General features: G+C 66.2%; 3 protein-coding genes across 6 annotated transcripts; 1 reads left to right on the forward strand and 2 right to left on the reverse strand.

Annotated features, from left to right (window-relative positions):
* The first annotated feature begins 352 nt into the window (after positions 1-352).
* Positions 353-8,956, forward strand: ABHD8 (abhydrolase domain containing 8). The gene is made up of 5 exons (XM_054182088.1): positions 353-769; positions 6,714-7,491; positions 8,121-8,291; positions 8,467-8,683; positions 8,807-8,956. The coding sequence occupies exons 2-5, from the start codon at positions 6,722-6,724 to the stop codon at positions 8,954-8,956; spliced, it is 1,308 nt and encodes a 435-aa protein (XP_054038063.1). The 5' UTR covers positions 353-769; positions 6,714-6,721.
* Positions 8,957-11,363: 2,407 nt separating this feature from the next.
* Positions 11,364-17,819, reverse strand: ANKLE1 (ankyrin repeat and LEM domain containing 1). Of its 4 annotated transcripts, none has more exons than XM_054181966.1 (9): positions 17,773-17,819; positions 16,726-16,833; positions 16,441-16,546; positions 16,188-16,269; positions 14,031-16,082; positions 13,776-13,938; positions 13,511-13,670; positions 12,576-12,630; positions 11,364-11,608 (listed from the first exon to the last, which is right to left on the reverse strand). In XM_054181966.1, the coding sequence occupies exons 1-9, from the start codon at positions 17,796-17,798 to the stop codon at positions 11,367-11,369; spliced, it is 2,994 nt and encodes a 997-aa protein (XP_054037941.1). In that variant the 5' UTR covers positions 17,799-17,819; the 3' UTR covers positions 11,364-11,366. The 4 variants fall into 4 exon arrangements, with proteins under 4 accessions (XP_054037941.1, XP_054037942.1, XP_054037939.1 ...); XM_054181967.1 differs by having other exon boundaries at positions 11,364-11,616; XM_054181964.1 differs by having other exon boundaries at positions 12,576-12,705.
* Positions 17,820-18,865: 1,046 nt separating this feature from the next.
* BABAM1 (BRISC and BRCA1 A complex member 1) lies at positions 18,866-23,489 on the reverse strand. The gene is made up of 9 exons (XM_054181905.1): positions 23,362-23,489; positions 21,400-21,709; positions 21,246-21,304; positions 20,988-21,108; positions 20,832-20,910; positions 20,399-20,423; positions 19,980-20,109; positions 19,793-19,879; positions 18,866-19,076 (listed from the first exon to the last, which is right to left on the reverse strand). Exons 2-9 carry the CDS (start codon positions 21,691-21,693, stop codon positions 18,876-18,878), a joined length of 996 nt encoding a protein of 331 aa, XP_054037880.1. The 5' UTR covers positions 21,694-21,709; positions 23,362-23,489; the 3' UTR covers positions 18,866-18,875.
* Between the last annotated feature and the right edge of the window lie 1,289 nt (positions 23,490-24,778).

Below are 24,778 nucleotides of genomic sequence, written 5' to 3' on the forward strand. Positions count from 1 at the left end.
TCTCCACTGGTTTGGTGTGTTCCTGCCAGAAATTGGCCTGCCGGGGTGAGGGGTTGCGACTGCAGCCCTGCCAAACCCACTGGTGTGACATTAAACCCAAGAGACATTCCTCATTTTATGTTTGTCCTCCTGTCCCGGCCCCTGGGCTTTCGGTGCACCGTCCCCCGTGCTGAGCTCCGACACGCTCATGGCACCGACACGCTGGTGACCTCTGGGAAGCTGTGAATACCGGAATGGTGAGAAAATGGTAAAAGGTGAAAAAGGAACTCAGTAACTCATCCCACTGGAAGGGGCAAAAACCCAGGGTGAGCCCTCCTGCCCCCCCAGCTCCTGGCAGGCTCCCCATGGGCGGGCGGCGCTGGGTCTTGCTTTGACTGGCAAGTCTCCTTGTCTGTCACGCCGAGAGCCCTCCTCTTTAGGAGGGATTTAAGGGGCTTTCTATGGCTATAGACTGCAAGGACAAATAGCACTCCCAAACCCCCGAGCTCAGTTATGAAGCTGCTCATGGGGAGAAGATGGAAGGAGAGATTTCGGTCTAAAGCGGATGAGCTGAGCTGAAGGCATTGCTCCATCCTTCCCACCAGCCAGGCAAAAAAAATGTAATCGGAGGAGCTGGAAAGCTGAGCAGCCTGCCAGCGCTGGCACCCTGCATCCTGCACAGGCTCCCACCGCCTCGGGCATCTCTTCCTCTCTCCCCCTTTTGCCTCCTGCAAGATTTAAGCCTTTCATTTGCAGCCTCGACTCCTGACAATCCTTGTCAATAAATGAGGTGAGCATCCTCTTCTGTCTCTCTCTCTCTCTTTGTGCAGAGGGCTCGGAGCACAAGCTGTGATGTAGGGCATGCGCTGGAGGGGAGGAAGGTGCTCTGCACGGGGAGCAAAATGGCCAAAAGATGTGTTTTTTCGAAGCTGACGGTGGGAAGGGATTTGAGAGGCGCTAGATGGGATTGCGGGGAGAGAAGGGGAGACGGCAGCCTCGCAGAGACACGGCATTGCTTGCACTTAAATAGCCCTGTTGTATTGAGCTTGATTTGAGCGCGGGGTTATAAAAAGCTACCCAGCAATAAAACTTAAAGGACGGCTTCTGTTGTGATGCAATTGCAGTAAACGATTGCTGGCTCTGCCCGAAGACCTGCTGTTGCTATGTGCGTGTCAAATCTGCTTGGATTTTCTGTTGGAGATCGAGGGGGCACCTGCACGCATCGCTGCCCGGCAGAGGGGGCAGGGTTTTCTTCTTCTCCTGCTTCCTTGCAATGGTTTCTTCCAGCTTGCTGCTGGAGGACGTTGGCTGCTGGAGGAATCCAACCGGCTTTTTCTGCTGCTATGTGGTGGGCAATCCCCCTGGAAATCCAGGAGGTTTGGGAAGCGCAGGGGGTTAAGGGGGATTTCGGTGGCAGAGGTCAGGCGCAGGCTGTGCATTGTATGATCTTTTGTTTCTCAAGGTCTTCTTCCTTCCTAAAGAGAGCCGTGTGGCAGGCAGCCAGCCGCGGCTCCAGCGTGCCGTATGTCTTACAGACGCTCTGCTTTCCCTGCCGTGTCGTTTCTTGACTGCACGCGATTTGCCTGCGTCCTGCGGGCCCCCGGTGAAGTCGTGCTGCCCACGGACGGGGACCCTGTGCTGAGGATTCAGGGCTGCTTCCTTGGTTTTCTATCTGTACGACCGCTAAAGCCTTCCTGACTACTTACTCCTGGCTGTCCTGATAAAGCCGCTATAATTGTATCAGGATGGGGAAGCCAGGCGTAACAGAATAAATCCAGGTGCTTGCCACCAGCTGAAGTGGCTTTTTCCCCTTCCCCCAGAGGGAATTTTACTTTGCAGGACCCAGCCTAAGCAGCGTAAACATTTCCTTGCGTGTATCTGAGATAGGTGCTTAAACAGCCGTTCTTTTTATGCGTTTCTCGATGCTGCAGTTTCTCCACTTTGCAAAGAGTGAACGGCTGGGGGAGGCTGGGAAGAGCATAATAATATTTGCCCATTCCTCAGGAGTGTTGTGTGTCATCATTAATACTCGCGAGCCCCGGAGGGAAGGGATTAGAGCTGAACAAATTATTATGGCAGGTCGGCTTCTGGCTGCAGCACATCTCACGCTCCTCTCTGGCACCTCTCCTCTGAGGATTTGCAAGGAATTAGCAGATATCAAGTCCCTGCTACTCCCCGCGAGGGTCCAGAGCTGAGTGCAGGGAGGGGAGCGGAGGTGCTGGGCTGCGATGGGACTTGCTGGGTTATGGGGAGGTTCGTGGCCATTGGCTCCGGTGCTGCATCCTGCTCGCGGTAAACGATGCTCTTGGCTCGCTTATCAGGGCCAAGTGTTTCCCAGGACTTCTCTGGGCAGGGATGGGCTTACAGCTGCCCTGGGGGCCGTCGGGGAGAAACGCGCAGTCCTTTCTCCTGCCCACAATTCAAGGACTCCTCAGCAGGGACAGCAGGAGGATATTTTTGCCATTCCTAGCCCCCTGGATGTTTGGGACGTCAGCTGTACCCAGCAACCCAGTGGGGACGGGACCCCCGCGGGAGGCAGGACCGGGGAGGCTGTTTGGGCCAGAGGAGACCCTCTTCTCTGCAGGGATGGCAAGGGAAGAGCCAGCCTGGCTAGCCCATCCTGGCACAGCCACAAGCATGCCCACACCGTGCTGTCACGTCCCTGGGGCAGATGCGGTGTGAGCGCTGCCCCCATATACTACCCCATGGGCTGTATGTCGGCCCCACGGGCTCCGTATCAGACCCACGGGCTCCGTGTCAACCCCATGGGCTCTGTGTCAGCCCCATGGGCTGTATATCAGCCCCACAAGCTCTATGTCAGCCCCACAGGCTCTGTGTCAGCCCCATGGGCTTTGTGTTAAGCCCATGGGCTTTGTGTTAACCCCACAGGCTGTATATCAGCCCCATAAGCTCTATGCCAGCCCCACAGGCTGTATATCAGCCACATGGGCTCAGTGTCAGCCCCACAGACTGTATGTCAGCCCCACGGGCTCTGTATCAGCCCCATGGGCTGTATGTCAGCCCCACAGGCTCTGTGTCAGCCCCACGTGGCTGCCTGTCACGTTACCCCGTCGGGCTTTCCGCCCTCCACCCTGACACATCACATCTCATCCCATTTTTCTCCAGCTGTGACATGGTGCCGTCAAGTTGTATAAAATCTGAGGCGCTGCAGCCCAAAGTAGGTCAGTAAGTTGTTTTTTTTTCCCCAGCCGGGTTCTTCATCGCAGCGGCAAGGGAGGGTGAAGCCTCCTGGGGTTAACCTCCAGCGTCCCTCCAGCATCCCTTCTCTGCTGGGAGCGGTTTCCTGGAGGAAAATGTGATGTTGGGGGGGACCAGGATGTAGGTATCAGCTCGGGGCGATGCCATCCGCCTTCCCAAGCCTGTGCCGTACCCTCGGCCTCGCCGGGACACAGTGACCGACGGCAGGTTCATGCCGCGCCTGACTCATTGTTGTGCCTGGCCTTATGTAAGCCGTGCTGAAATCTCGCTCTCTGCCGGGGGCGGTGATGAAAGGTAGCCGGGATGGAGGATGGGGGGGGAGGAGGGGGAAAGCAGCCCATCGCCATGGTTACCAGCATCTTTGCAAAGTTCTTCGCATCCATCTGGTTTCATTTTCAGCCCTTTTCATCTCGCGAAGGGAACATCCCTTGATGTTTGTGGCTGCACCAGCCGCGGCAGACGGCACGGTGGGTTAGAGGAGGCGCGGGGGAGGTGGGAGACGGGTGCGCTTTGCCTCCCAGCCCCTCAGACGAAGCCTGACATCCAGTCGAGTCGTTTAACCTCCTCTCCCCTCCATTTCCCACCTGGCACAGCTCTCTGATGGGATTCGGCTGGTGTTTTCTCGGTCTGATATCCAGCAGGGATTGCCACGTCCTGGACCACGAGCTCCAGCCTGGGTGTATCCAAGCGGTGGCATCTCAGCTGAATAATCCCAGTGGGATTCAGGAGTACCCAGAGCCGGTGATGCCGGAGGGTGGCTCCGAGGCCGGAGCCTGGGCTCCTGGATCTGCCTGCAGAGCTCCTGACTGCCAGAGCCTTCCAGCAAATCAATTCTGGAAATGAACAGGATGGACTAATTGAGTTAATCCTGAGAAGTTCATCAATGTCGAGGCGGTTTGGCCAGAAGTCCTGTTTATAATCCATGCAGACATCATTAGTACCTTGTGAAATGGAGGCGCAGCGCAAAGCCAGGCCTTATGGAAACCAGAGGCAGAACCACGTCCAGGTCCCAAAGGCTGAACCCAGGGGATCCGGACCCAGCGCAGATGCAGGATGTGACCTGCCAGCCACGGGCAGAGCTTGCGGAGAGCTCGCAGTTGTGCTGGTGGGGACCACGAGGCTCAGGTTCTGCCTGGTTTCCCCTCTCCCCACGGGTTTTCTGCCCGCCCCATTTCTCTGTTCAGCATTAGCATCCCAGAGCTGCTCGGGGATCGAGAGCAGCCCGAGCCCGGCACCCAGCTGGTGCTCAAAAGCACGGTAAGAGCAATGGCGTGTCCATCCCGGTGCAAAGGCAGCTGGGCATCTTCCAGCCAGGGCTCCAGCCAGTCTGGTGCCCAGCTCCTCGGGCTCAGCACCGATCTGTTGGCTCAGCAGAGCAGGGCGGCCCCTTGCCAGCGAGGTCTGGATTTGGCTCCTCTTTCCCCGGGCTCTGAGATCTCCTGCTCTTGCTCATCAGCTTGGAAGGGTCCATCCCCGGAGCAGTGAAGGGTGCCCGGCGGGTGACACGGCTGTTTAGCAGGACGTTTGGCCAGCCTGCGGGGTGCAGGAGGATGCTGGAAAGCTCTCGGTGCAGCCGGATCCTGCATGGATGTGCTCGGGTCCAGAAGAGAGATCACCGATGCAAACCCAGGCACCAAGCCGCAGAGAGCTGGGACTGCCATGCCCCACGCTGGGGGGAGCTCCCGAGGACCTCCCCAGCCAGCGGCGAGGAGAAGGAGCACCCTGGAGCGGCTTTGCTGCATCTCCAGTCCCTACAGTTCAGCACCCAGAGCTTTACACGGCGTTTGCGTGGGAGTCAGGCCACCGTCCCCGCAGAGCTGGGCGAGAACCGAGCGCTGGCTGCTGTCCCGAGAGCTGGCAGCTCTCCCCGGATAAACCGCTCCGTCTTTGCCAAGGGAACCGCTACCCAGATCGCCTGCCTGGAGCAACCAGGCTGCTTTTTCCTGGGGAAACCCACAAAGCCATGTGTTGGGCTGGGACTGGAGCGCCGGGGCTCCTCGCTGGCCGGCAGCTCTCCGGTCCCCGGGAGGACGCAGGGGCCAGGCTGGGTGTGTGTGGGTCGGTGGATCTCCGAGGAGGAGGCAGTGGTGGCTTCCCCAAACATGGTGAATGGTAAAAGCCACTGAGGAGGCAGCAGCCTGTGTTCCCAGCCTGCCTCCATCCCTTATTTTGTTTAACTAATTCCCTCTCTTGCGGTTTGCTAGCAAAGCGTCCGTAATCCTGCTGAGTGCGCTTGGAGGGGTTGTTCAGGGAGCTAAGTGCACTGCTCCTGACAACAGCACTGGGATTTAGACTTCAATTCCCCTCTGGGAACGAGCTTTTCTTTCTCTCCTCCGCAGGGGTGGTGGTCGGTACCCACAGGCACCACTCAGGGGGTGGCCGGTGCCCCCTCCTGCAGGGCCAGCCCCTCCGCGCAGTGCCCGCTCCGGCTCTCTTTGCCCATCAGCATCAATAATTCACCATGTTTAGCTTCATCAATAATAAACGCGCGTCAGGCTGCCAGCCAGGGGAGGCAGCGACCTCCCCAGCCCCCTCCGCAGCCACCCTCAGCTCTGCCGGGATGGCATCGAGCTCTGGTCCCAGCACCGATGTCCCCAGTGCCACCGGCCTTTCCTACCTCCCGCCTGCCCTTGCTCAGGTCTGGCTTCACTCTCGGCCAGGGTCGGGGGTCCCCACGCCCGCAGCCTTCTCTCAAAGCCACCCGAGTGCATCTAGAAGAGCAAATGTCAAGGAATGAGCCTTAGGGACAATAAGGACAGGGCCACGGCCCCCCAGCCCATGTGGTGCCAGGTGGGGATGTGGGGAGGGGGTATCGCACCCCCCAAGCTTGCACTTTCCCCCTCCTCCCCTGTTTTCTTGACGTATTATTTTCAGCCTCCGTTTGCGGAGTGACTTTGATTAAAACCGTCAGCTCCAGCCCCTGTGATTTCCACCTCTCGCTATTTGTATTGGTGGTTTAGACTAGAGATAAGTATATATATTTAATGGTATAAATAATGCATTTTCGTAGCTGAATCTTCCCTCAGCCCCATATTTGGTGCCAGAAATAACATTTTCATTTCAAACAGGCTTTCCTTTGCATGTACCTTCCTTTGGCCAGAGCAGGTCCCTCCTCGGAGGCGGCTGCGTGCCAGGGACTGGGTGGATTTCCAGCCGCTCCAGTTCACCTCTGCTGGGCCAGCATGCGTCGCTCCGGCTCGGTGGCAGGGACCTGGCCCAGACAAAGCTGGACGGGGAGTGCTGGATCCATCTTTGATCAGAAATAAAAGCCCGTTTGCACGTGGCCGAGGAGGGCTGTGCGTTTGGGGAGCACCGTGTTCACCCCTCGATGCATCCCCCGAGGCACGTTCTCCCCTGCCTTGTGGGGGCTGGAAGCAAAGCTAGGGGGGGGACGACAGGGCTGTCCCCGCTCCCCTGTGCCACAGCCAGGACCCCCAGCAGGTCCCCGCTGGGTGCTGGAGCTCGTGACTGACCCCCCCTTCTCCTGCCGCCCCCCCCTCTTGCCTTCATTGCAGGGAGCATAATGCTGAACAGCATCACCGATGGGCTCCTGTGCTGCCTGATGGGCAAGATGACGAATGCCGTGGGGCCACTGGACAGTGTTGAGTCCAGCAACGGCTACAGCTTCATGGAGGTGAAGCCGGGGAGGATCCTGCGGGTCAGGCACAGCGCTCCCAACCGCCCGGCCCCGGAGGAGCCTGAGGAGCCCCAGCCGGGGGGCCTGGAGCGGGGCACGGTGCACTGCAAGCGCAAGATCACCGTCTACCGCAACGGGCAGCTGGTGATCGAGAACCTGGGGGATGCCGTCCGCTCTGAGATTCTGCACTGCCAGAACGGCTCGGGGGAACCCAACAGCACCGTGGAGCTGGAGCTCTCTGACGTGGCCGGCCAAACTCCTGCCCAGGCTCCCGCCGGCACGCCAGGATGCGGCACGCCAGGATGCGGCACACGGGAGGCAGCCACTGCGCCCGGCAAGCGTCGGAAGCGTAAACCCAAGAAAGTCATCAACATTGACTGCAAGAAGCAGATCACGAGCTGCAAAGGGACACACAGCGACGTGGTCCTCTTCTTCATCCATGGCGTGGGCGGCTCGCTGGACATCTGGAAGGAGCAGCTGGACTTCTTTACCAAGCTGGGCTACGAAGTGGTGGCTCCCGACCTGGCTGGCCACGGCTGCAGCTCAGCTCCCCAAATTGCCGCCGCGTACACCTTCTACGCGCTGGCGGAGGACATGAGGGCCGTCTTCAAGCGCTACGCGAAGAAGAGGAATATCCTGATAGGACACTCATACGGGTAAGGGACGGGGAGATCCCAGGAGGGAAGGGATGGATTCATCCCCCCAGTCCTCTCCTTGGCAGCAAACGCCCAGCAATTCCTGCACTTTGGGGGCGGAGAGGCAGAAGGGGGTGCGGGGTTTCCCCTTCTGGGTTTATCTCTCAGCTCTGATCTCCTACATCCTCTTGGTGTGTGTCCCTGCCTCCAGCTAATCCTGGAGCCCGTCCTCCAGCAGGGAAGCTGGCAGAGCAAAGCCTATAAATAGAGTAAGCCCAAGAAAGTCAATTAGATGGAGACTAAGCAGTGCAGAGAGCAGCCCTGGGAGGAGAAGGAGCCAGAGATGGGTCCAAGCTGGGCAGGATTAGATCAGAAGGACAAGGCTGGTCCAGGCTGGCGGGCACCGAGCGGGTCCCAGCACCCTGCTTTGGTCTGGGCAGGGGTGAAACTCCGAGCTCAGCCCCTCCACTCAGGCTCTGTGGGTCTGTGGCTTTGACTGGGGTTACCCTGTCCTGTTATGGGTCAAACGAGGGACTGGAGCCTGGGCTCTGGCCGTGGATCCTTGGGATCTGCCTTGGGGTGCAGCATCCACCGGTGCCGTGGGATCAGCGCGTGGTCCCCATGCCCACCATCTCTCTCTCTCCCCGCAGGGTGTCCTTCTGCACCTTCCTCGCCCACGAGTACCCAGACCTGGTCCATAAGGTGATCATGATCAACGGAGGGGGCCCGACAGCGCTGGAGCCCAGCCTCTGCTCCATCTTCAACATGCCCACCTGCGTGCTGCACTGCCTCTCCCCGTGCCTGGCCTGGAGCTTCCTCAAGTGAGTGGCCATCCCGATACCGCGGCACTGAGGAGGGTTGTCCCTGGCCACCCGGGCTTCCAGCCACTGACGGCGACCCCCAGCATGGGCAGGGACACCCCATCCTCCCGTCCCCCCGATGCTGAGGCACTACGGGGGGGGCTAACCCTCTGCCCGCACCGGCTCCCTCCCGCAGGGCTGGCTTCGCTCGCCAGGGTGCCAAAGAAAAGCAGCTGCTGAAGGAAGGCAACGCCTTCAACGTCTCCTCCTTCGTGCTGCGCGCCATGATGAGCGGGCAGTACTGGCCGGAGGGTGACGAGGTTTACCACGCGGAGCTGGCCGTGCCCGTGCTCCTGGTCCATGGCATGCACGACAAGTTTGTCCCGGTGGAGGAGGACCAGCGAATGGCCGAGGTAGGGGACGGAGCGGGGCTGGGAGGGTGGGCGAGGGCTGGGGTCTGCCTGCCGGCACGTGGCCATGGGGGCAGTGGGCTCGTCCCCGCGCTGACGCCTGCTGCTGCCACCCTCTCCCTCCAGATCCTGCTGATCGCCTTCCTGAAGGTGATCGATGAGGGCAGCCACATGGTGATGATGGAGTGTCCCGAGACGGTGAACACGCTGCTCCACGAGTTTGTCCTGTGGGAGCCCGAGACGCCAGCTGGGGACGGGCAAGGGGAGAAGAAATAAGGCGGCGGGACGTGGTGACCGGGCTGCTCCGATGGGAGAGACGTTTCGGAGAGGAGAGGGGTTTGCGAGAGCGGAGGGGTGCGGCGGAGGCTGCCCTCGCCGATTTTCTTTCCCGGCCACCTCGGAGGCTGGTGGCGGAGCGCGGAGGCTCCCCTGGGCAGGGGTGCGTGGGGCCAGCAGTGGGAACACGGCAGACCTGGTCCCCATCCCCTCGGGGACAGCATGGCAGCCGCTGGAGCGTCTTCATCCTGTTTCTTTGTAGTATTATTTTCCTCACGCAGCAACTCCCCATCCCCGGGGACAGAGAGGAGGCGGCCGCAGGGAGACTGGTTGCACCTGCAGCAAAATGGGAAGAAATTGGAGTGGTTCCTCTAGGGAGAGCGCGTCGGCTCCGGCACCTTCCCGGCCAGGGTTGGAGGAGCTGAGCTGGGATCGTTTTAAGGGGAAGCCAAAGGCTCCTTTGCCTCAGCAGCGGGATTTGCCTCTCCGAGCCCTGGAGCGCTTCGCTGGAGCTATTTGTGGGGCCGGGAGCATGGGACCACCGTTATCGCCCGCAGCTGAGCACGTGGCGTCCAGCAGCTCCTGCCTGGCGCTGGCGAGAGTCTGCCGGCACAGCTCGTCTCTGCCCGCACAGCTCGTCTCTGCCTGGCCGGGAGCTGAGGACGAGGAGGTGGTGACCCGCTCCCACGGGCACGGCCAGAAGGACCGTCAGCCCCCCCGCTGTGGTGGCACTGGCATGGCTGCGGTGGGCAGGACAACGCCAAACCTGAGCTCTCCTGCGGTCCCCAGTGCCGCCGTCCGTGCAGTCACGTCCCCGACCGCCATCGCTTTAGGTACCGCAGCACTGGCTTCTGCACAGCCCTCTGCTTCCCTCCCGCTGCCGCGTCCTCAAGATGCTCGGAGCCATCGCCACCACACAGCGACTCCTGCAGCGTCCGATCCACTCGCCCTTCCCAGCTTCCAGCTCCTCCACGACTCCGGGACCCACTACCTGCTCCCGGACCACATCCCCGCCGGGATCACCCCCATCCCTGGTGCACCAGGGGATCAGCAATACACCGTCACCTTGCCGCTGTGTCTGTCCTTGCTGACAGCTCCCATACGGATCCGTGAGGTCTCGGAGCAACACAGGAGCGACGAAGCAAACTGCAACCGTCTGATCTTGATGAACAACAGCTCATTACCCGCCGACACCGTTCTGTACGTAACCCACTGATCCCATCATCTCCTCCCCTCCGCACTTCGCATCCCGCTGCCAGGAGCCGGGCAGGACCGAGAAGGTACATGACAAGTGTCGAGCAGGGACCCAGGTGCCATCACGGGGTCCGGGGGCTCCTGGCTGCAGCAGGAGCCTGAGCGAGCCGGGAGGACGCTGTACTTGGCATGGCCACTCTTCAGCCCCGTAGCCGCACGCTGGGGATGGCCCCGGCCCCCCCCGGCTCCCCCAAAGCTTTGCTTCCCTCTTATTTCCCCCCCCATTTTAAACCAAAGAAACAACCAGTCTCACGGAAACCTCACCCTTGGCCCGCGTCCCACCCAGCACCCCGTCGCCCCCAGTGGGGCTGGCACCGTGCCGGGGCACCCCGGGGCGGCTCGAGGGGCTCCCGGCTAGGCAGGGCTGCTCCCACCAGAGCTGGCACCCCCCTGCAACACGCCGTCCCCGCGGCCGAGCCCGTCTTTCTCCCCAAAATGAGCGATGTAGAAGAGGGAAGGGTCCTTCAGAGCTGGCCCCTGGCATGATGGGGACCCCATGTGTGTCCCCAACTCTGTCCCAGCACCGGGGCAGAGCTGCCCCTCTGCCGGCACCTGCCCCTGCCTGTCTCATAATGAGAATTTTAATGTCCCTGGGTTCAAATTGTTCCCACGAGCCTTCCCCCCACCCGACATCTCTCTCACCCCATCCTGGCCAGGGGAGACGCCACAGCACGGCCGGGCTCTGCAATAAGGGCACCCAGAAACGCCACCGTACCCCAAAACACGGCCCTGACCCCCCCTCTCCCCCCGCTCGCCACCACCTCCCAGGTGACTGTCGGTGCCTGGCCGCGGGCCACGGCTCTTCGACCTCTGTTTGCCACGGAGTCTGTGTCGCTTGTACCCACATCGCTTGTGCTAAGGCCAAGGCAAACCGCACACCGGAACCCCGCCGCTGAGCCCCGCGCCGCATTAGTGCCATTTCATACAGTAAAACCACGTTATATTCTCAGCCGCGTCCGACTCCATGATGGGGAGAGACGCGTGGGGCTCCTAGGAGGGACGCCCTAGGTCGGATGCGTTGGTGGGGGGAGTCCTAGGAGCACAGCGGAGCGGGGAAGCCAAGCCAGAAATCGCGCACGGCCTGGGTTTCTTAGCAAAAGGTGACCCGCAGCGATTTATTTATCGTAGAAAAAATAGAAAAATTCTCGCCCAGTGTTCACGACATTAAAAAAACCCCGCACCCAGAGCACAGGCGCCTCCTCGGGCAGGGCAGGGGGTGCCCCCCCGGGGTGCTCAGCGCCCGCCCTGGATGTCGGGCGGCCGGAGGTGCCGCTCGCCCTCGGCCAGGAAGATGCGCATGGCCCGGTGCAGCATGTGGACGCCCAGGCGCCGGCGCCGTGCCGCCGGCCAGCTCGCTGCCACGCCGTAGCAGTTCCCCTTCCTCTGGTTGGTGATGGTCTGCAGCCCTGCGGGGACGGGGTCAGCACCCAAAGCCCCCCAGGGACGGGCTCAGCACCCCCAGCCCCAGCCCCCAGCCCCCCACCAGCACCCACAGCCCCCCAGGGATGTGATCAGCACCCAAAATCCCAGCCCCCTGCTCCCCATCAGCACCCACAGCCCTGCGGGGACGGATGGGGTCAGCACCCAAAGGCCTCCAGGGACGGAGTCAGCACCCAAAACCCCAACTCCCTGCTCCCCATCAGCACCCACGGCCCCCGAAGGATGGGGTCTGCACCCACAGCCTCAGCCCCCAGCTCCCGACCAGCACCCACAGCCCCCCAGGGGCGGGGTCTGCACCCAAAACCCCAGCCCCCTGCTTCCCACCAGCACCCCCAGGCCCCCAGGGATGGGGTCAGCACCCAAAATCCCAGCCCCCTGCTCCCCATCAGCACCCCCAGCCCCCCAAGGACGGGGTCAGCACCCAAAACCCCAGCCCCCTGCTCCCCATCAGCACCCACAGCCCTGTGGGGACGGGGTCAGCACCCCCAGCCCCTGCCCCCTGCACCCCACCAGCACCCCCAGCCCCCCAGGGACAGGGTCAGCACCCACAACCCCAGTCCCCCAGCAGCACCCACAGCCCTGCGGGGACAGGGTCACCACCCCCAGCCCCTGCCCCCTGCATCCCACCAGCCCCCCCAGCCCCCCAGGGATGGAGGCAGCCCCACACCCCCCACCAGCGCCCATTCCCAGGCAGTTTTTCCCGCAGGAGATGGGGGTTTGGGGGACTGTGCCCAGACCCTGCGCTGGCAACCAGGGACCCCAAAGTCCCCGCGTGCCGCAGGATGGGCTGCATCCCCCTGACTCCTGCATGGAGCAGGAGAGAGGGATGCAGGGAGTCGCAGTGGCGGCAGAACCGATGCCGGGAGCCGCGGCAGGGGCAGGGGGCCAGGGCAGCACTGTGTCCCCCCTCCCCAGCCCTGCTCACCCAGAGCCTCCAGCATGCAGCCCTCCCGCGTGTACGCCTCCGCCGGGACGGCGCTCTGGAAGCAGTGCACGGAGATGACACCCTGCCCGCTCGCCCAGATCTCCAGGATGCGCCGCACCTTGGGGCAGCCCTGCGGGACCGCGGGCACCGTCACCACAGTCCCCAGCCCCCCGTGCCCATTACCACGGTCCCCAGCCCCCTGGTGCAGCCCCCCCATGCCCATCACCATGGCCCTCAGGCCCCCATCCCCACAGCCCCCAGCTCCCTGGAGCAGCCCCCCATGCCCACCACCATGGCCCTCAGGCCCCCATCCCCACGGTCCCCAACCCCCTGGAGCAGCCCCCCATGCCCACCACCATGGCCCTCAGGCCCCCATCCACGCAGTCCCCAGCCCCCTGGAGCAGCCCCCCATGCCCACCACCATGGCCGCCAGATCCCCATTCCCATCACCACCATCCCCAGCCCCCCACTGCAGCCCCCCATGCCCATCACCACGTCCCCCAGACCCCCGTGCCCATCACCATGGCCCCAAGCCCCCTGGAGCAGCCCCCCATACCCATCACCATGGTCTCCAGCCCCCCATGCCCACCACCACGGCCCCCACCTCCCACTGCAGCCCCCACCTCCCACTGCAGCCCCCCATGCCCATCACCATGGCCCACAGTCCCCTGGTGCAGACCCCCACTCCCATCACCATGGCCCCTGGCCCCCAGGCGCATCACCACAGTCCCCAGCCCCCCGCTGCAGCCCCCCCATGCCCATCACCAAGGCCCCTGGCCCCCATCCCCATCCCCATGGTCCCCAGCCCTCAGTGCAGCCCCCCATGCCCATCACCATGGCCCCTGGCCCTGATCCCCATCCCCATGGTCCCCAGCCCCCCAGTGCAGCCCCCCACGCCCACCACCATGGCCCCCGGCCCCTCCAGCCCACCCCACCTTCTGTGTGCCGGCGCGCTGCTGGCTCAGAGCCTCGGCGAGGTGGCAGTATGGCCGGGCACGCGTCCCCTTGCCCACGTAGAAGATGGCTTCGACGAAGGTCCTGAAGCACTCGGCCGGGCTCAGGCGGTGGGAGCGCAGCGGCAGGTTCTGGGTGGTCCTGGGGGCGCAAACCCCCCCAGCTTTGGGGCTTGACGCCTCCTGGGGGGTCCCCGCTCGGACCCCCGCGGCACAGGGGACATATGGGGCAGCGGCGCAGCCCTACCTGGGGTCGAGGAGGAGGTAGTTGAAGCTGGACTTGAGCAGCCCCTCTCGCCAGTGCCGGCTGCGGTCGGGGCGGTCGAACTGCCGGGCCAGCGCCAGCTCGTCCTGGGCGCAGTCAGGGACGTGGCCAGTCCTCAGCGCCGCCACCAGCTCGGGGCTGTGACCTGGGGTGGCCGTGCCGGCATTGGGGAGCAGCGTCAGCCCCGCGCTGGCACGGCAGGGACCGGCCACTGGGCCGGGGGTCCCCGAGACTCACCTGCTGGCCTCCCCCGGGGTCCCCCCAGCAGCTCCTCCAGCCGCCGCAGGTAGAGCCGCCTGGTGAGCTCCGTGACGGGCCCTGGGTTGTCCCCCAGCAACCGCAGCCGCCGCCGCAGACCTTCGTCTGAGAGGGGCCGCGGTGGCACCCCGCACGCTCGCCCGTCCTGGACCACAGCATCCTCCAGGCTGGTGGTGGCCGCAGTGCCAGGGCTGTGCCGCCCAGTGGGTGCCTGTCCCCACTCCTCATCCTCGAGGTGCTCCCCGGAGCAGCGGGTGTTGCCGGCAGGCGAGAGCGGGACGGCCGGGCTCCTCGGCTCCACCGCGGTGCTGCCCGGTGGCCACGGGGCAAGGAGGCGGCCGAAGCCCCCGTGGGGCAACCGGGGCTGGTGTGCCCCCAAGGTTGAGGGGTCCTGCCACCCAGAGCCACCCTCCAGCACCCTGGGGTTGGGGCTGTGGGTGGCATGGAGGGAGCCCTGAGCATCTGATGGGGAGTCTTGGGGGTGGCCGTGGTCCCCAGGGACCAGCAGGACTGTGGGGCTGGAGCCAGGGGAGCCCCGAGCATCTGACAGGGGGTCCTGGGGGCAACCACGGTCCCCAGGGACCAGCAGGACCATGGGGCTGGAGCCAGGAGAGCCCTGAGCATCTGATGGGGTGTCCTGGGGGTCACCGTGGTCCCCGGGGACTAGCAGGACTGTGGGGCTGGAGCTGGGGGAGCTGCTGGCCCCCGGGGGCAAGCTGGGCTGGCTGGGGGCTCGGGGGAGGATCTCGGTGTCATCCAAAGAGCCTGTCCCCTCTCCGTCCCTGCTGGACGCATCCCCGCGCCCTGGGGTGACGCAGTGCCCTGAGGTGGTGGCAGGGTCCCTGGGGACACCCCGGGGTGCTCTGAGCCTGGGGGGCCTCCGGGGCATCTCCAGCGACTCGTCAAAGAGGGAGGAGGAGGAGGAAGAGGAGGCGGCCAGCCGTGCCGCCGAGGCCTGGAGGCGGCTCTTGGTCCTGGGGGTGACGTGGCGGTGCATGGGGGGCTCCGTCCCCCGGGGGGTGACATCCCCGGCGGCGAGACCGGCCGGGCTGCGAGGGGCCTCTGCAGTACGTGGGGGGGAGCCCCGCAGGCTGCACCCCTGCAGCTGGGCAAGCAGCTCCCCCACATCGCCCACGTCCGAGCCGCCCTCGCAGCGAGGGGCCGCCCTCGAGCCCCCCCCAAAATCCACCTCCTGCACCCGCTCCGCGTTTGGGGGGCTGGCGGGGGGCAGCTCCCCGGTGGTAGCTGTGACTGAGGAGGGGGCTTCACCCGGCTCCGGCCCCCCGGCTGCCCTGGGCTGGGGGGAGCGGCGGTGCCGAGCCCCCAGGGACCCCCCGGCCTCGCTGGGCTCCAGGGTCTCCACGGCGGTGACAAAGCGCTCGTTGTCCCCGCTGCTGTCCCCGAGGCTGCTGCGGTCACAGCCCCCAGCTCCCGCCTTGGGCACCACCATCCCCAGCTTGGGGGTGGCCGGGGGCGACACGGGTGGCCCTGGGGGGACACCAGGATGGCGCTGAGCCGCAGTGCGTGGGATGTCACCGTCCCCAGGGCTCTGACATGCCACGGAGCGGCCGCTCAGGCCAGCGTGGAGTCGGGGAGCCCTGGAAGATGCTCCGTGTCCCCCCGGGACCCTGCTGCAACACCGAGGCTGGGGGGAGCGCAGGGACCCACCAGCACCAAACTCCCGATGGGGCTTGGGGACAGCCCAGGGGGGATCCCCCGTCCCCCCCACCGCCGTCCGACTCCGGGGTCCCTCCCCGAGCTCGTCCCCGGCCGAGAGCAGCGTGCTGGAGGCCAGGGGCTGCGGGGGGAGGGACGAGCCCCCGGGGGGCCACGGGGTGAGGGAGGGGATGAAGAGGGACGGGGGCTCCCCCGAACCGCAGCCACCCCCCAGCTCCAGCCCCTCCAGCAGGGACCTGTGGGTGCTGCTCAGGGGCCCGACTCCGTCGCCGTCCTCGGGGAGCTCGAGGATGACGCTGCCATCGGTGCCATCCTCCGTCAGGAAGGACAGGGACCGCCGGGCCCCCCCCGGGTCTGGGGGCAGAGACCACAGTCGGGGGTCTGGCCTGGCCCAAACTGGGGGTCTGGGTCAGTCCCCCCGACACCCGCCCTGGCCGAGGGGCGCCCTGGGGACCTCACCCTCCGCGGGGGGCCAGCCCCAGGCACACTGCAAGTCCCGCGGGATCAGCTCCAGCGCCAGCTCCACGGCTCCTCTCCCATCCTGCAGGGAGGGGATGCTGCTGCCACCGCTGCCAGGGCCACCATGGGGTGACACGGCCCCCCCAGGGCCAGGCGGGCACCCGCTTCTCACCCACCCCACCGATGACGAGGGTCCCAGCACAGGCAGCACCTCCAGGGTGCTGTCCCCGTCCCCACAGCTGTCCCCACTGACCTGCTCTCGGAGCACCGGGCCCCCCCCTTTCTTCAGCAGGAGCTTGAGGCGCCGGTGGCACCCCCAGGACGCGGTGACGTGCGGCGGTGGTGGCTCCTCGGTGGACCTGGAGCAGGGAGCGGGGCTTCACCCCCTGCCCCCCGCCCCCCCCAGCTCAGCCAGCGGGTCAATGTCGTGGCCAGCAGGTCACGGCCACCCCCTCGGGGTCACACGAGTGCCACCAGCCCTGCAGCTGGGTGCTCCGGCACCGTGGGGGGGGACACACTGCGTGCCACCGGTGGTTACCTGGCGTTGGGGTCCCCACGGCAGCGCAGCAGCAGCCCCCGGCAGCACCCACCGCCTGGGGGGGCCAGCCTGGGGGCACCCCCCCGCTCCAGCAGGGCCTGCAGCGCCCTATGGCATGGCCGGGCACAGTCAGCACGGGGTGGGGGGCAGCCCACAGGACCCCCCCCGGGTCAGAGCCGCACACTGGGGCACCCCCGTGCCATGTTTCCCCCCCCCCTTGCAATGCACCCACCACCACCCACCCGGTCCGTGCAGGGCCCCCCCAGCGCCGCACATGCTGCACCCCCTCCCAGTTACCCCCCAGTTCCCCCCCTCCCCAGCGCAATGGCCCCCCCCCGGGGCAGTGCGTACAGGGGTACCCCTAAGCATCCTGTCCCGTGCCCCCCCCCCCAGTGCAATGTCCCAAAGCCCCATTGCAATGTGTCCCCAAGCCCTGGTGCAATGTGTGTGTGTCCCCGCCCCGGTCCAGTATCCCCAAGCCCCGGTGTAATGTCGTCCCCCCCCGGTCCAATGTGTCTGTCTGCGTCCCCCCCCGGTGCAATGTCCCCAAGCCCCGTTGCAATGTGTCCCCCCCCCGGTGCAATGTCCCCCCCGCCCCGTGCAATCTCTCCAAGCCCCGGTGCAATGTCCCCCGTCCCCTCCCGCCCCGGTGCGATGTCCCCAAGCCCCGGTGCCTCCCACCCCTCGGTGCAATGTCCCCAAGCCCCCATCCAATGTGTCCCCCCCCGGTGCAATGTCCCCAAGGCCGCGGTCCGTCCCCCCCCCGCAATGTCCCCCCGCCCCGGTGCAATGTCCCCAAGCCCCAGTCCCCACCACCCGGTGCAATGTCCCCAAGCCTCAATCCAATGTGTGTCCCCCCCCGGTGCAATGTCCCCCCCCCCCGGTGCAACGTCCCCAAGCCCCAATCCAATGTGCCCCCCCCCCCGGTGCAACGTCCCCAAGCCCCAATCCAATGTGCCCCCCCCCCCGGTGCAACGTCCCCAAGCCCCAATCCAGTGTGTCCCCCCTGGTGCAATGTTCCCCCCCCCGCGGCGCACTGTCCCTTACGGCTCGCGCCGCCCCGCGCCGCTCATGCCGCCCCGCGCACGCGCATAGCGCCCCGCCCGTTCGAACCCCCCGCGCGCAGCCACGCCGCCGCTCATTGGCTGGCCGGGCGGCCAATAGGAGCCGGCCGGGAGTGCAGCCGCGCCCGGGGCCACGCCCCCCGCCCCCCCTCGTCCCGCAGCGCCCCCTAGTGCCCGGCGCCGGCATCCACAGCGCTCCCAGTACAGGCACTAGCGCTCCCAGTACCGGCACCAGCGCTCCCAGCGCCTCCCAGTAACAGCACTAGCGCTCCCAGTTCCGGCACCAGTGCTCCCACTAACAGCACCAGCGCTCCCAGTACTCCCAGTAACGGCCCCAGCGCTCCCAGCACCTCCCAGTAACGGTACCAGTGCTCCCAGTAACCGCATCACTGTTCCCAGTACGCCCAGTAACAGCCCCAGTGCTCCCAGTAACGGCCCCAGCGCTCCCAGCGCCTCCCAGTAACGGCCCCAGCGCTCCCAGTAACCGCATCAGTGTTCCCAGTACGCTCGGTAACAGCCCCAGTGCTCCCAGTAACGGCCCCAGCACTCCCAGCAACGGCCCCAGCGTTCCCAGCAACGGCCCCAGTGCTCCCAGCGCCTCCCAGTACCAACACCAGTGCTCCCAGTAACCTGCACCAGTGCTCCGTGCGCCTCCCCGTAACCTGCACCAGTCCCACCAGTGCCCTGCACCAGCCCCACACAGCACCTCCCCGTAACCTGCACCAGTCCCACCAGTGCCTCCCAGTAACCCGCCCCAGCACTTCCCATCACCCTGCCCCACCGTTCATGGCGAGAGTCACCCACCCACCCCCGGCGTCCCCCCGCCAGCGCTGCTGAGCACAGGCACCCCCCCATCCCCATGGCCGGGGGGGAGCACAGTGCTGGGGGGAGTGATGCCCCCCCCCCTCCCCAAACCCCCCCGGTTTCCGATGGGCGCAGGAGCATCAGCACGACACGGCTCAGCAACGCACCTCTCTTTCCCCCGCCATCCCGGGTGACACCGGCCGCCCGCCGCAGCCCAGGGATGGCGCCTTGTCCTCGCGTCCCTGTGTCCCCCCACCCCCCCCAACCCCCCTCCCCCACGGCTCAGACGGTGGCTTCCACCTCGGGGGGCTCGTCGTCCCCCAGCAGCCCGTAGGCGGCGTGGGGCTGGAAGGGCCGCTGCAGCGGGTGCGCCAGCAGCTTGGCCATGCAGTTGTGCAGCTCCACGGCCGGCCCCGCCAGCGGCACCTCGTACTTGTAGTTGGTGCCTTTGGTGTCCAGGCTGCTGAAGAAGGCGTACATCTCCTGGGGGGGGGGGGGGACACACACAAAAATGGGCAGCGTGGGCACGGGCTGACACAGCCCCCACTCACACAGAATGGCCGGGGTGGGAAGGGACCTCTGGAGATCGTCTCCTCCAGAGCAGGTGGCACAGGAACGCGTCCAGGCGGGGTTGGGATGACTCCAGAGACGGAGACTCCCCCACCTCTCTGGGCAGCCTGTGCCAGGGCTCTGCCACCCTCACAGCAAAGAAGTTCCTCCTCGTCTTGAGATGGAGCTTCCCATGGGCAAGTTTGTGCCCGTTACCCCTTGTCCTGTCCCCGGGCACCACTGAGAAGAGCCTGGCCCCATCCTCCTGACACCCCCCCTTTCAGTATTTATCAGCGTTGATAAGATCTAAAGATCTAAGCCTAAAAAGCCCCAAATCCCTCAGCCTTTCCTCCTCAGAGAGGTGTTCCTGTCCCCTCGTCCTCTTGGTGGCCCTTTGCTGTCCCCTCTCCAGCAGTTCCCTGTCCTTCTGGAACCGGGGAGGCCAGAACTGGACCCAGCGCTCCAGATGGGGCCTCCCCAGGGCAGAGCAGAGGGGGAGGATGACCTCCCTCCACCTGCTGGCCACCCCCTTCTTGATGCCCCCCAGGATGCCATTGGCCTTCTCGGCCACATTGCTGGCTCATGGTCACCCTGTTGGCCACCAGGACTCCCAGTCACAGCTTGGGGGGGCTGCCCCATCCCACATTTACCTTCCAGCTCGTCTCGTCATCCTTCTCCTCCACCCCGTTGTGGATATAAACCACGTCGAAGAAGAAGTAGGGACATTGCAGCATCTTCTGCAGGACAACAAGGCAGGAATGGCACCAGGATGGACCCGGAGCCACCGAGCTCACCTCAGTGGGGGCAGGACGGTGTGTTGGGGGGGGACACACCTACCTTCATGTGCTCCGACATGGAGAACTGGGGCTGGCAGCCCGGGCGGCCGAACACCAGGATGGTCCGGACCACGTAGGGGGGCGGGATGGTCTGCACGTTCTCCGTCACCGGCAGCTCGATCTTCTGCTGGCTGCGGAGCGAGGACGGAGGGGGCTCATGGACACCACACACACACACACACACACCCCCCCGCCATCACCACCGCGGGCAGGGTCCCTGCACCTCCGGGACCCCCCCCGCTTCGCCTCGTTAAAACTTAACGACAGCTCCGGGCTGGGGGAGCAGCACCCACCCCGCGGCCGTTTGGGTTAAAGGCTCGCGGGGTTTTTACAGCAAAGCAGAAAATTCAGAGCCAGGGCGGGCACCCCGGCCCCCACCCCATCCCGCCCGTCCCCCCCCGCCCCCCAAGCCGTACTCACATCAGGTTGAAGAGTCCCTCCAGATCTGCAGCCCCAGGTAAGGACCGATCCCGGCACACAGACCCCCCCCGCCCGCCCCCGGGGACGCCCCCCCACCCCAGACCGGCACCGGGGCACCCGGGCGGCTCCCGCGCAGGGGGGCGACCGCAGTGGGACGGAGCGGGGTGGGGAGAAAACCCCGATAAATGGGTGTTTGGTGGGTCCAGAGGGTCCAGTGTTAAACCCGGGGTGGTGGGGCGGGATTCAGGGTCCCAGCGCCGCTGTGTGCCGGGGATCCAGCGAGGCCGTGGGTCTGCTGCCATCTGCAGGCAACGGGCCTGGAGGGTCCCCGCTTATGCTCGAGGGACCCCGTTTGCACCCCCGAGGGACCCCGTTTGCACCCCCGAGGGGACCCTTGCGGGGTCCCGGCCCCCCCGTCCCAGCGGTGGGATACTGAATGACTTGCAGACGACAGTCTCCAGGTCGTAGAGGCAGCTGCAGACCTCGCGGGGGTCCGAGGTGAACCCTGAGAGCTGAGAGGAACCGGGGTGAGAGGGGGGCGTGGGGGGGGACACACGGAGCCGTCCCCGTCCCCGCGGTCCCGGCTCACCCACGTGGCGTCGTTGTTCACCACCACCAGCGCGAACTCGTGGCACTTGTCGATCTTGTGCTTCGTCCTCACAAACATCTCGATCATCTTCTGGGAGATGTTCAGCGCGTTGGTCTTGGACCTGCCGCGGAGGGGGACAGAGCTCAGCGGCGACCGGCGCGTCGTCGTCCCCCCACCCCACCCCCCGTCCCCACGATGGGCCGGGGACAGCAGAGCCGGGGTCACCGGGGGTCCCAGCGCCAGCGCCCCGACACTCACCCGTTGAAGGACTCCAGTTTGGGCAGAGCCATCTCCTCCGCCAGGTCCAGGCAGATGATCTGCGGGGAGGGAGCCACGGCTGAGCCTCCCCCCGCCGCCAGCCCCTCAACCCGGCGTCGGGGCCGGGGGCCGCCCCCTCCCTGCAGACACTCACCACCTTCTCAGGGCAATTCACCCGCGGCGTCTTCACCTGGACCTCGGCGTGGGGCGCGGGGCCGGGCCAGGCGGTGCCGTCGGGGGCGGCCGTGGCTTGCGGGCTGTCGTCGGCACTGGCCGCCTCGCCCTCGCCCTCGCTGCGGTTGCCCACGCTGGCCTGGGCGCTCAGCGCCCGGTCCTCGGCCCCCTCGGGGTTGGAACGGGTGCGGGGCCGCGGCTCCATCGCCTTCTCCTCCTCCTCCTCGGCGGCGCTGCCGGGCTCCGACGTGTCCATCACGCAGCCGCGCTCCATGGCGGCCCCGGCGGTGCTGGGGACTGAGGACGGGGGGGGGGATGCGGGGTGTCAGCGCGGGTGCAGGCCTGCGACCCCCCCGCAGACCCCCCTGCTCTGCGCACCCCCTGCTCACAGACCCCCTGGAGCCCCCCTGCTCCATGCACCCCCTGCCCCGGTCAACCCCCATCCCCTCTGGACCCCCCCGGCTCATGTACCCCCCCTGCCACAGGCACCCCCCTGCCCCCTGGACACCCCCCCCCGACTCTGTGCACCCCCTGCTCGTGCACCCCTTGCCCTATGCCCCCCCTGCCCCATGCATCCCTTGCTTATGTATCCCCAGAACCCCCCCCCGGCTCTGTGCACCCCCTGCCCCGTTCAACCCCCATCCCCTCTGGACCCCCCCCCGCCCCATTCAACCCCCATCCCCTCCCCTCTGGACACCCCCCCCCCCGCTCACATACCCCCTGCCCCATGCACCCCCCCGGCTCCATGCACCCCTTGCTCACGTACCCCCAGAAACACCCCCCCTCTCGCATACCCCCTGCCCCCCGGACACCCCCCCCCCCAACTCCGTGCACCCCCTGCTCATGTACCCCTTGCCCTATGTGCCCCCCGCCCCAGGCACCCCCCTGCTCCTTGGACCCCCCCCCCCCCGGCTCCACACATCCTGCTGATGCACCCTCAGAACCCCCCCCTGCTCACGTACCCCCTGCCCCATGCACCCCCCTGCCTCCCGGACTCCCCCCCCGGCTCCCTGGACCCCTTGCTCATGTACCCCCAGAACCCGCCCCCCCGGCTCTGTGCACCCCCTGCTCCCACACCCCCCCCACCCCATGCACCCCTGCTCCGTGCCCCCCCTGCTTACATCCCCCCTGCCCCTCGCCCCCCAAGTCCGTGCACCCCCTGCCCCCTGGACCCCCCCCTGCTCTGTGCACCCCTTGTTCCACGCACCCCCCCCACCCTATGCATCCCTGCTCCATGCCCCCCCTGCCCCCCGCCACCCCCACCCCGTGCACCCCCTGCCCCCTGGACCCCCCCGCTCTGTGCTCACGTACCCTCTGCCCCATGTACCCCCCCCCAGCTCTGTGCACCCCCTGTTCCACGCACGCCCCCCCCCGCAACCTGTGCACCCCCTGCTCCCACACCCCCCCACCCCGTGCCCCCCTGCTCCGTGCCCCCCCCCGCTTACATCCCCCCTGCCCCATGTACCCCCCAGCTCTGTGCTCCCCCTGCTCCGAGCACCCCCCCCACACCCCGTGCACCCCCCTGCCCCATGTACCCCCCAGCTCTGTGCACCCCCTGCCCCATACACCCCCCCCACCCCGTGCACCCCAGCTCCGTGCCCCCCCCGCTTACATCCCCCCTGCCCCTCGCCACCCCCACCCCGTGCACCCCCCGCCCCACGCACCCCCCAGCTCTGCGCACCCCCTGCCCCATGCCCGCGTCCTGTGCACCCCCTGCCCCCCCACCCCCTGCCCCATGCGCCCCCCCCCATCCTGTGCACCCCCTGCCCCATGCACAGCCCCCCCATCCTGTGCACCCCCTGCCCCCCCACCCCCCTGCTCACGCACCCCCCGCCCCACACCCCCCCTTGCTCACGCACCCCCTGCCCCCTGGACACCCCCCCGGCCCCAGCTCCGTGCGCCCCCCGAACCCCCCCCCCCCGCCCCGCCGAGCCCCGCTCACCCGCTCGCGGCCGCACGCGCCCCGCCCGGTCCCTCCCGGAAGCGGCGCGCGGCGCGGGGGCTGCTGGGATTTGTAGTTCCCCGCCGTCCGCGGGGGCAGGGGGGGCACCCCCGGCACCCCCCCCGAGCCCCAAACACACCCCTCCCCCCCACCCGCATCCCCCTGTACCCCAAATACCCATCCACGCCCTGCGGCGCCCCAAATATCCATGCACACACCCCCAGCACCCGTGCACCCCCCCCGTACCCCAAATATCCATACACACCCCCCCTTGCACCCCAAATACCCATGCACACCCTCCTGCTCCCGTGAACTTCCCCCTGCACCCCAAATATCCACGCACCCCCCCACCCCAAAATACCCATATGCGCCTCCCTGCACCCATGAACCCCCCCCCCGCACCCCAAATATCCATGCACACCCCCCTGCACGCGTGCACCCCTCCCTCACACCCCAAATATCGATGCAGCCCCCCACCCTAAAATACCCATATACCCCTCCCTGCACCCATACGCCCCCCCTGCACCCCAAATATCCATGCATACCCTCCTGCACTCATGCACACCCCTCGCACCCCAAATAGCCATGTACCCCCCCGCACCCATGAACCCCCCCCGCACCCCAAATAACCATATACTTCCCCCCGCACCCATGAACCCCCCCCCGCACCCCAAATAACCACGTAACCCCCCTGCACCCAAAATACATATGCACACTCCCCTGCACCCATGCACCCCTCCCTTGCACCCCAAATATCGATGCACACCCCCCCCCCGCACCCCAAATATCCATGTGTCCCCCCCCCGGCACCCACGCACCCCCCTGCACCCCAAACACCCCTGGTCTTCGAACACCCACCCAGCACCCTCCAGCCCCCCAGTGCTGCCACCCCCCCGCCCCCCAAACACCCCCGCAGCACCCCTGTGCACCCCAAACACCACCCTCCCACACCCCAACGTAACCCCCCTGCACCCCAAATATCCATGTACCCCCCCTGCACCCATGAACCCCCTCCGCACCCCAAATATCCATGGACCCCCCCTGCACCCATGCACCATCCCCCTGCACCCCAAATATCCATGGACCCCCTCCCGCACCCATGGACCCCTCCCTTGCACCCCAAATACGCACGCACCCCCCCGCACCCACGAACTCCCCCCGCACCCCAAATATCCATGCACACTCCCCTGCACCCATCCACCCCTCCCTTGCGCCCCAAATACCCACGCACCCCCCTGCCCCCCAAACCCCCCTGCTCTCCGAACACCCACCCAGCGCCCTCCAGCCCCCCAGTGCTGCCCCCCCCTGCCCCCCAAACACCCCCGCAGCACCCGCTGTGCACCCCAAACACCACCCTCCCGCACCCCAACGCCCACGCGCCGCCCGCGGCACCCCCGGGATGGGTCCCCATCACCCC

Source organism: Rissa tridactyla, chromosome 22 (genome assembly GCF_028500815.1).
Source record: "Rissa tridactyla isolate bRisTri1 chromosome 22, bRisTri1.patW.cur.20221130, whole genome shotgun sequence".
In the NCBI taxonomy this organism is placed as follows: domain Eukaryota; kingdom Metazoa; phylum Chordata; class Aves; order Charadriiformes; family Laridae; genus Rissa; species Rissa tridactyla.

Coding starts and splice junctions, on each gene's coding strand:
- ABHD8 (XM_054182088.1), top strand. CDS start 6,722: ATGCTGAACAGCATCACCGATGGGCTCCTGTGCTGCCTGATGGGCAAG. Junction 7,492..8,120: donor CTGATAGGACACTCATACGG/GTAAGGGACGGG, acceptor CTCTCCCCGCAG/GGTGTCCTTCTGCACCTTCC. Junction 8,684..8,806: donor AGGACCAGCGAATGGCCGAG/GTAGGGGACGGA, acceptor CTCTCCCTCCAG/ATCCTGCTGATCGCCTTCCT.
- ANKLE1 (XM_054181964.1), bottom strand. CDS start 17,798: ATGAGCGGCGCGGGGCGGCGCGAGCC. Junction 16,270..16,440: donor GCCCGGTGCTCCGAGAGCAG/GTCAGTGGGGAC, acceptor CCCTCCCTGCAG/GATGGGAGAGGAGCCGTGGA. Junction 16,083..16,187: donor GGGCTGGCCCCCCGCGGAGG/GTGAGGTCCCCA, acceptor CTCTGCCCCCAG/ACCCGGGGGGGGCCCGGCGG.
- BABAM1 (XM_054181905.1), bottom strand. CDS start 21,693: ATGGAGCGCGGCTGCGTGATGGACACGTCGGAGCCCGGCAGCGCCGCC. Junction 21,305..21,399: donor TGAATTGCCCTGAGAAGGTG/GTGAGTGTCTGC, acceptor CCCTCCCCGCAG/ATCATCTGCCTGGACCTGGC. Junction 20,911..20,987: donor TGAACAACGACGCCACGTGG/GTGAGCCGGGAC, acceptor GGTTCCTCTCAG/CTCTCAGGGTTCACCTCGGA.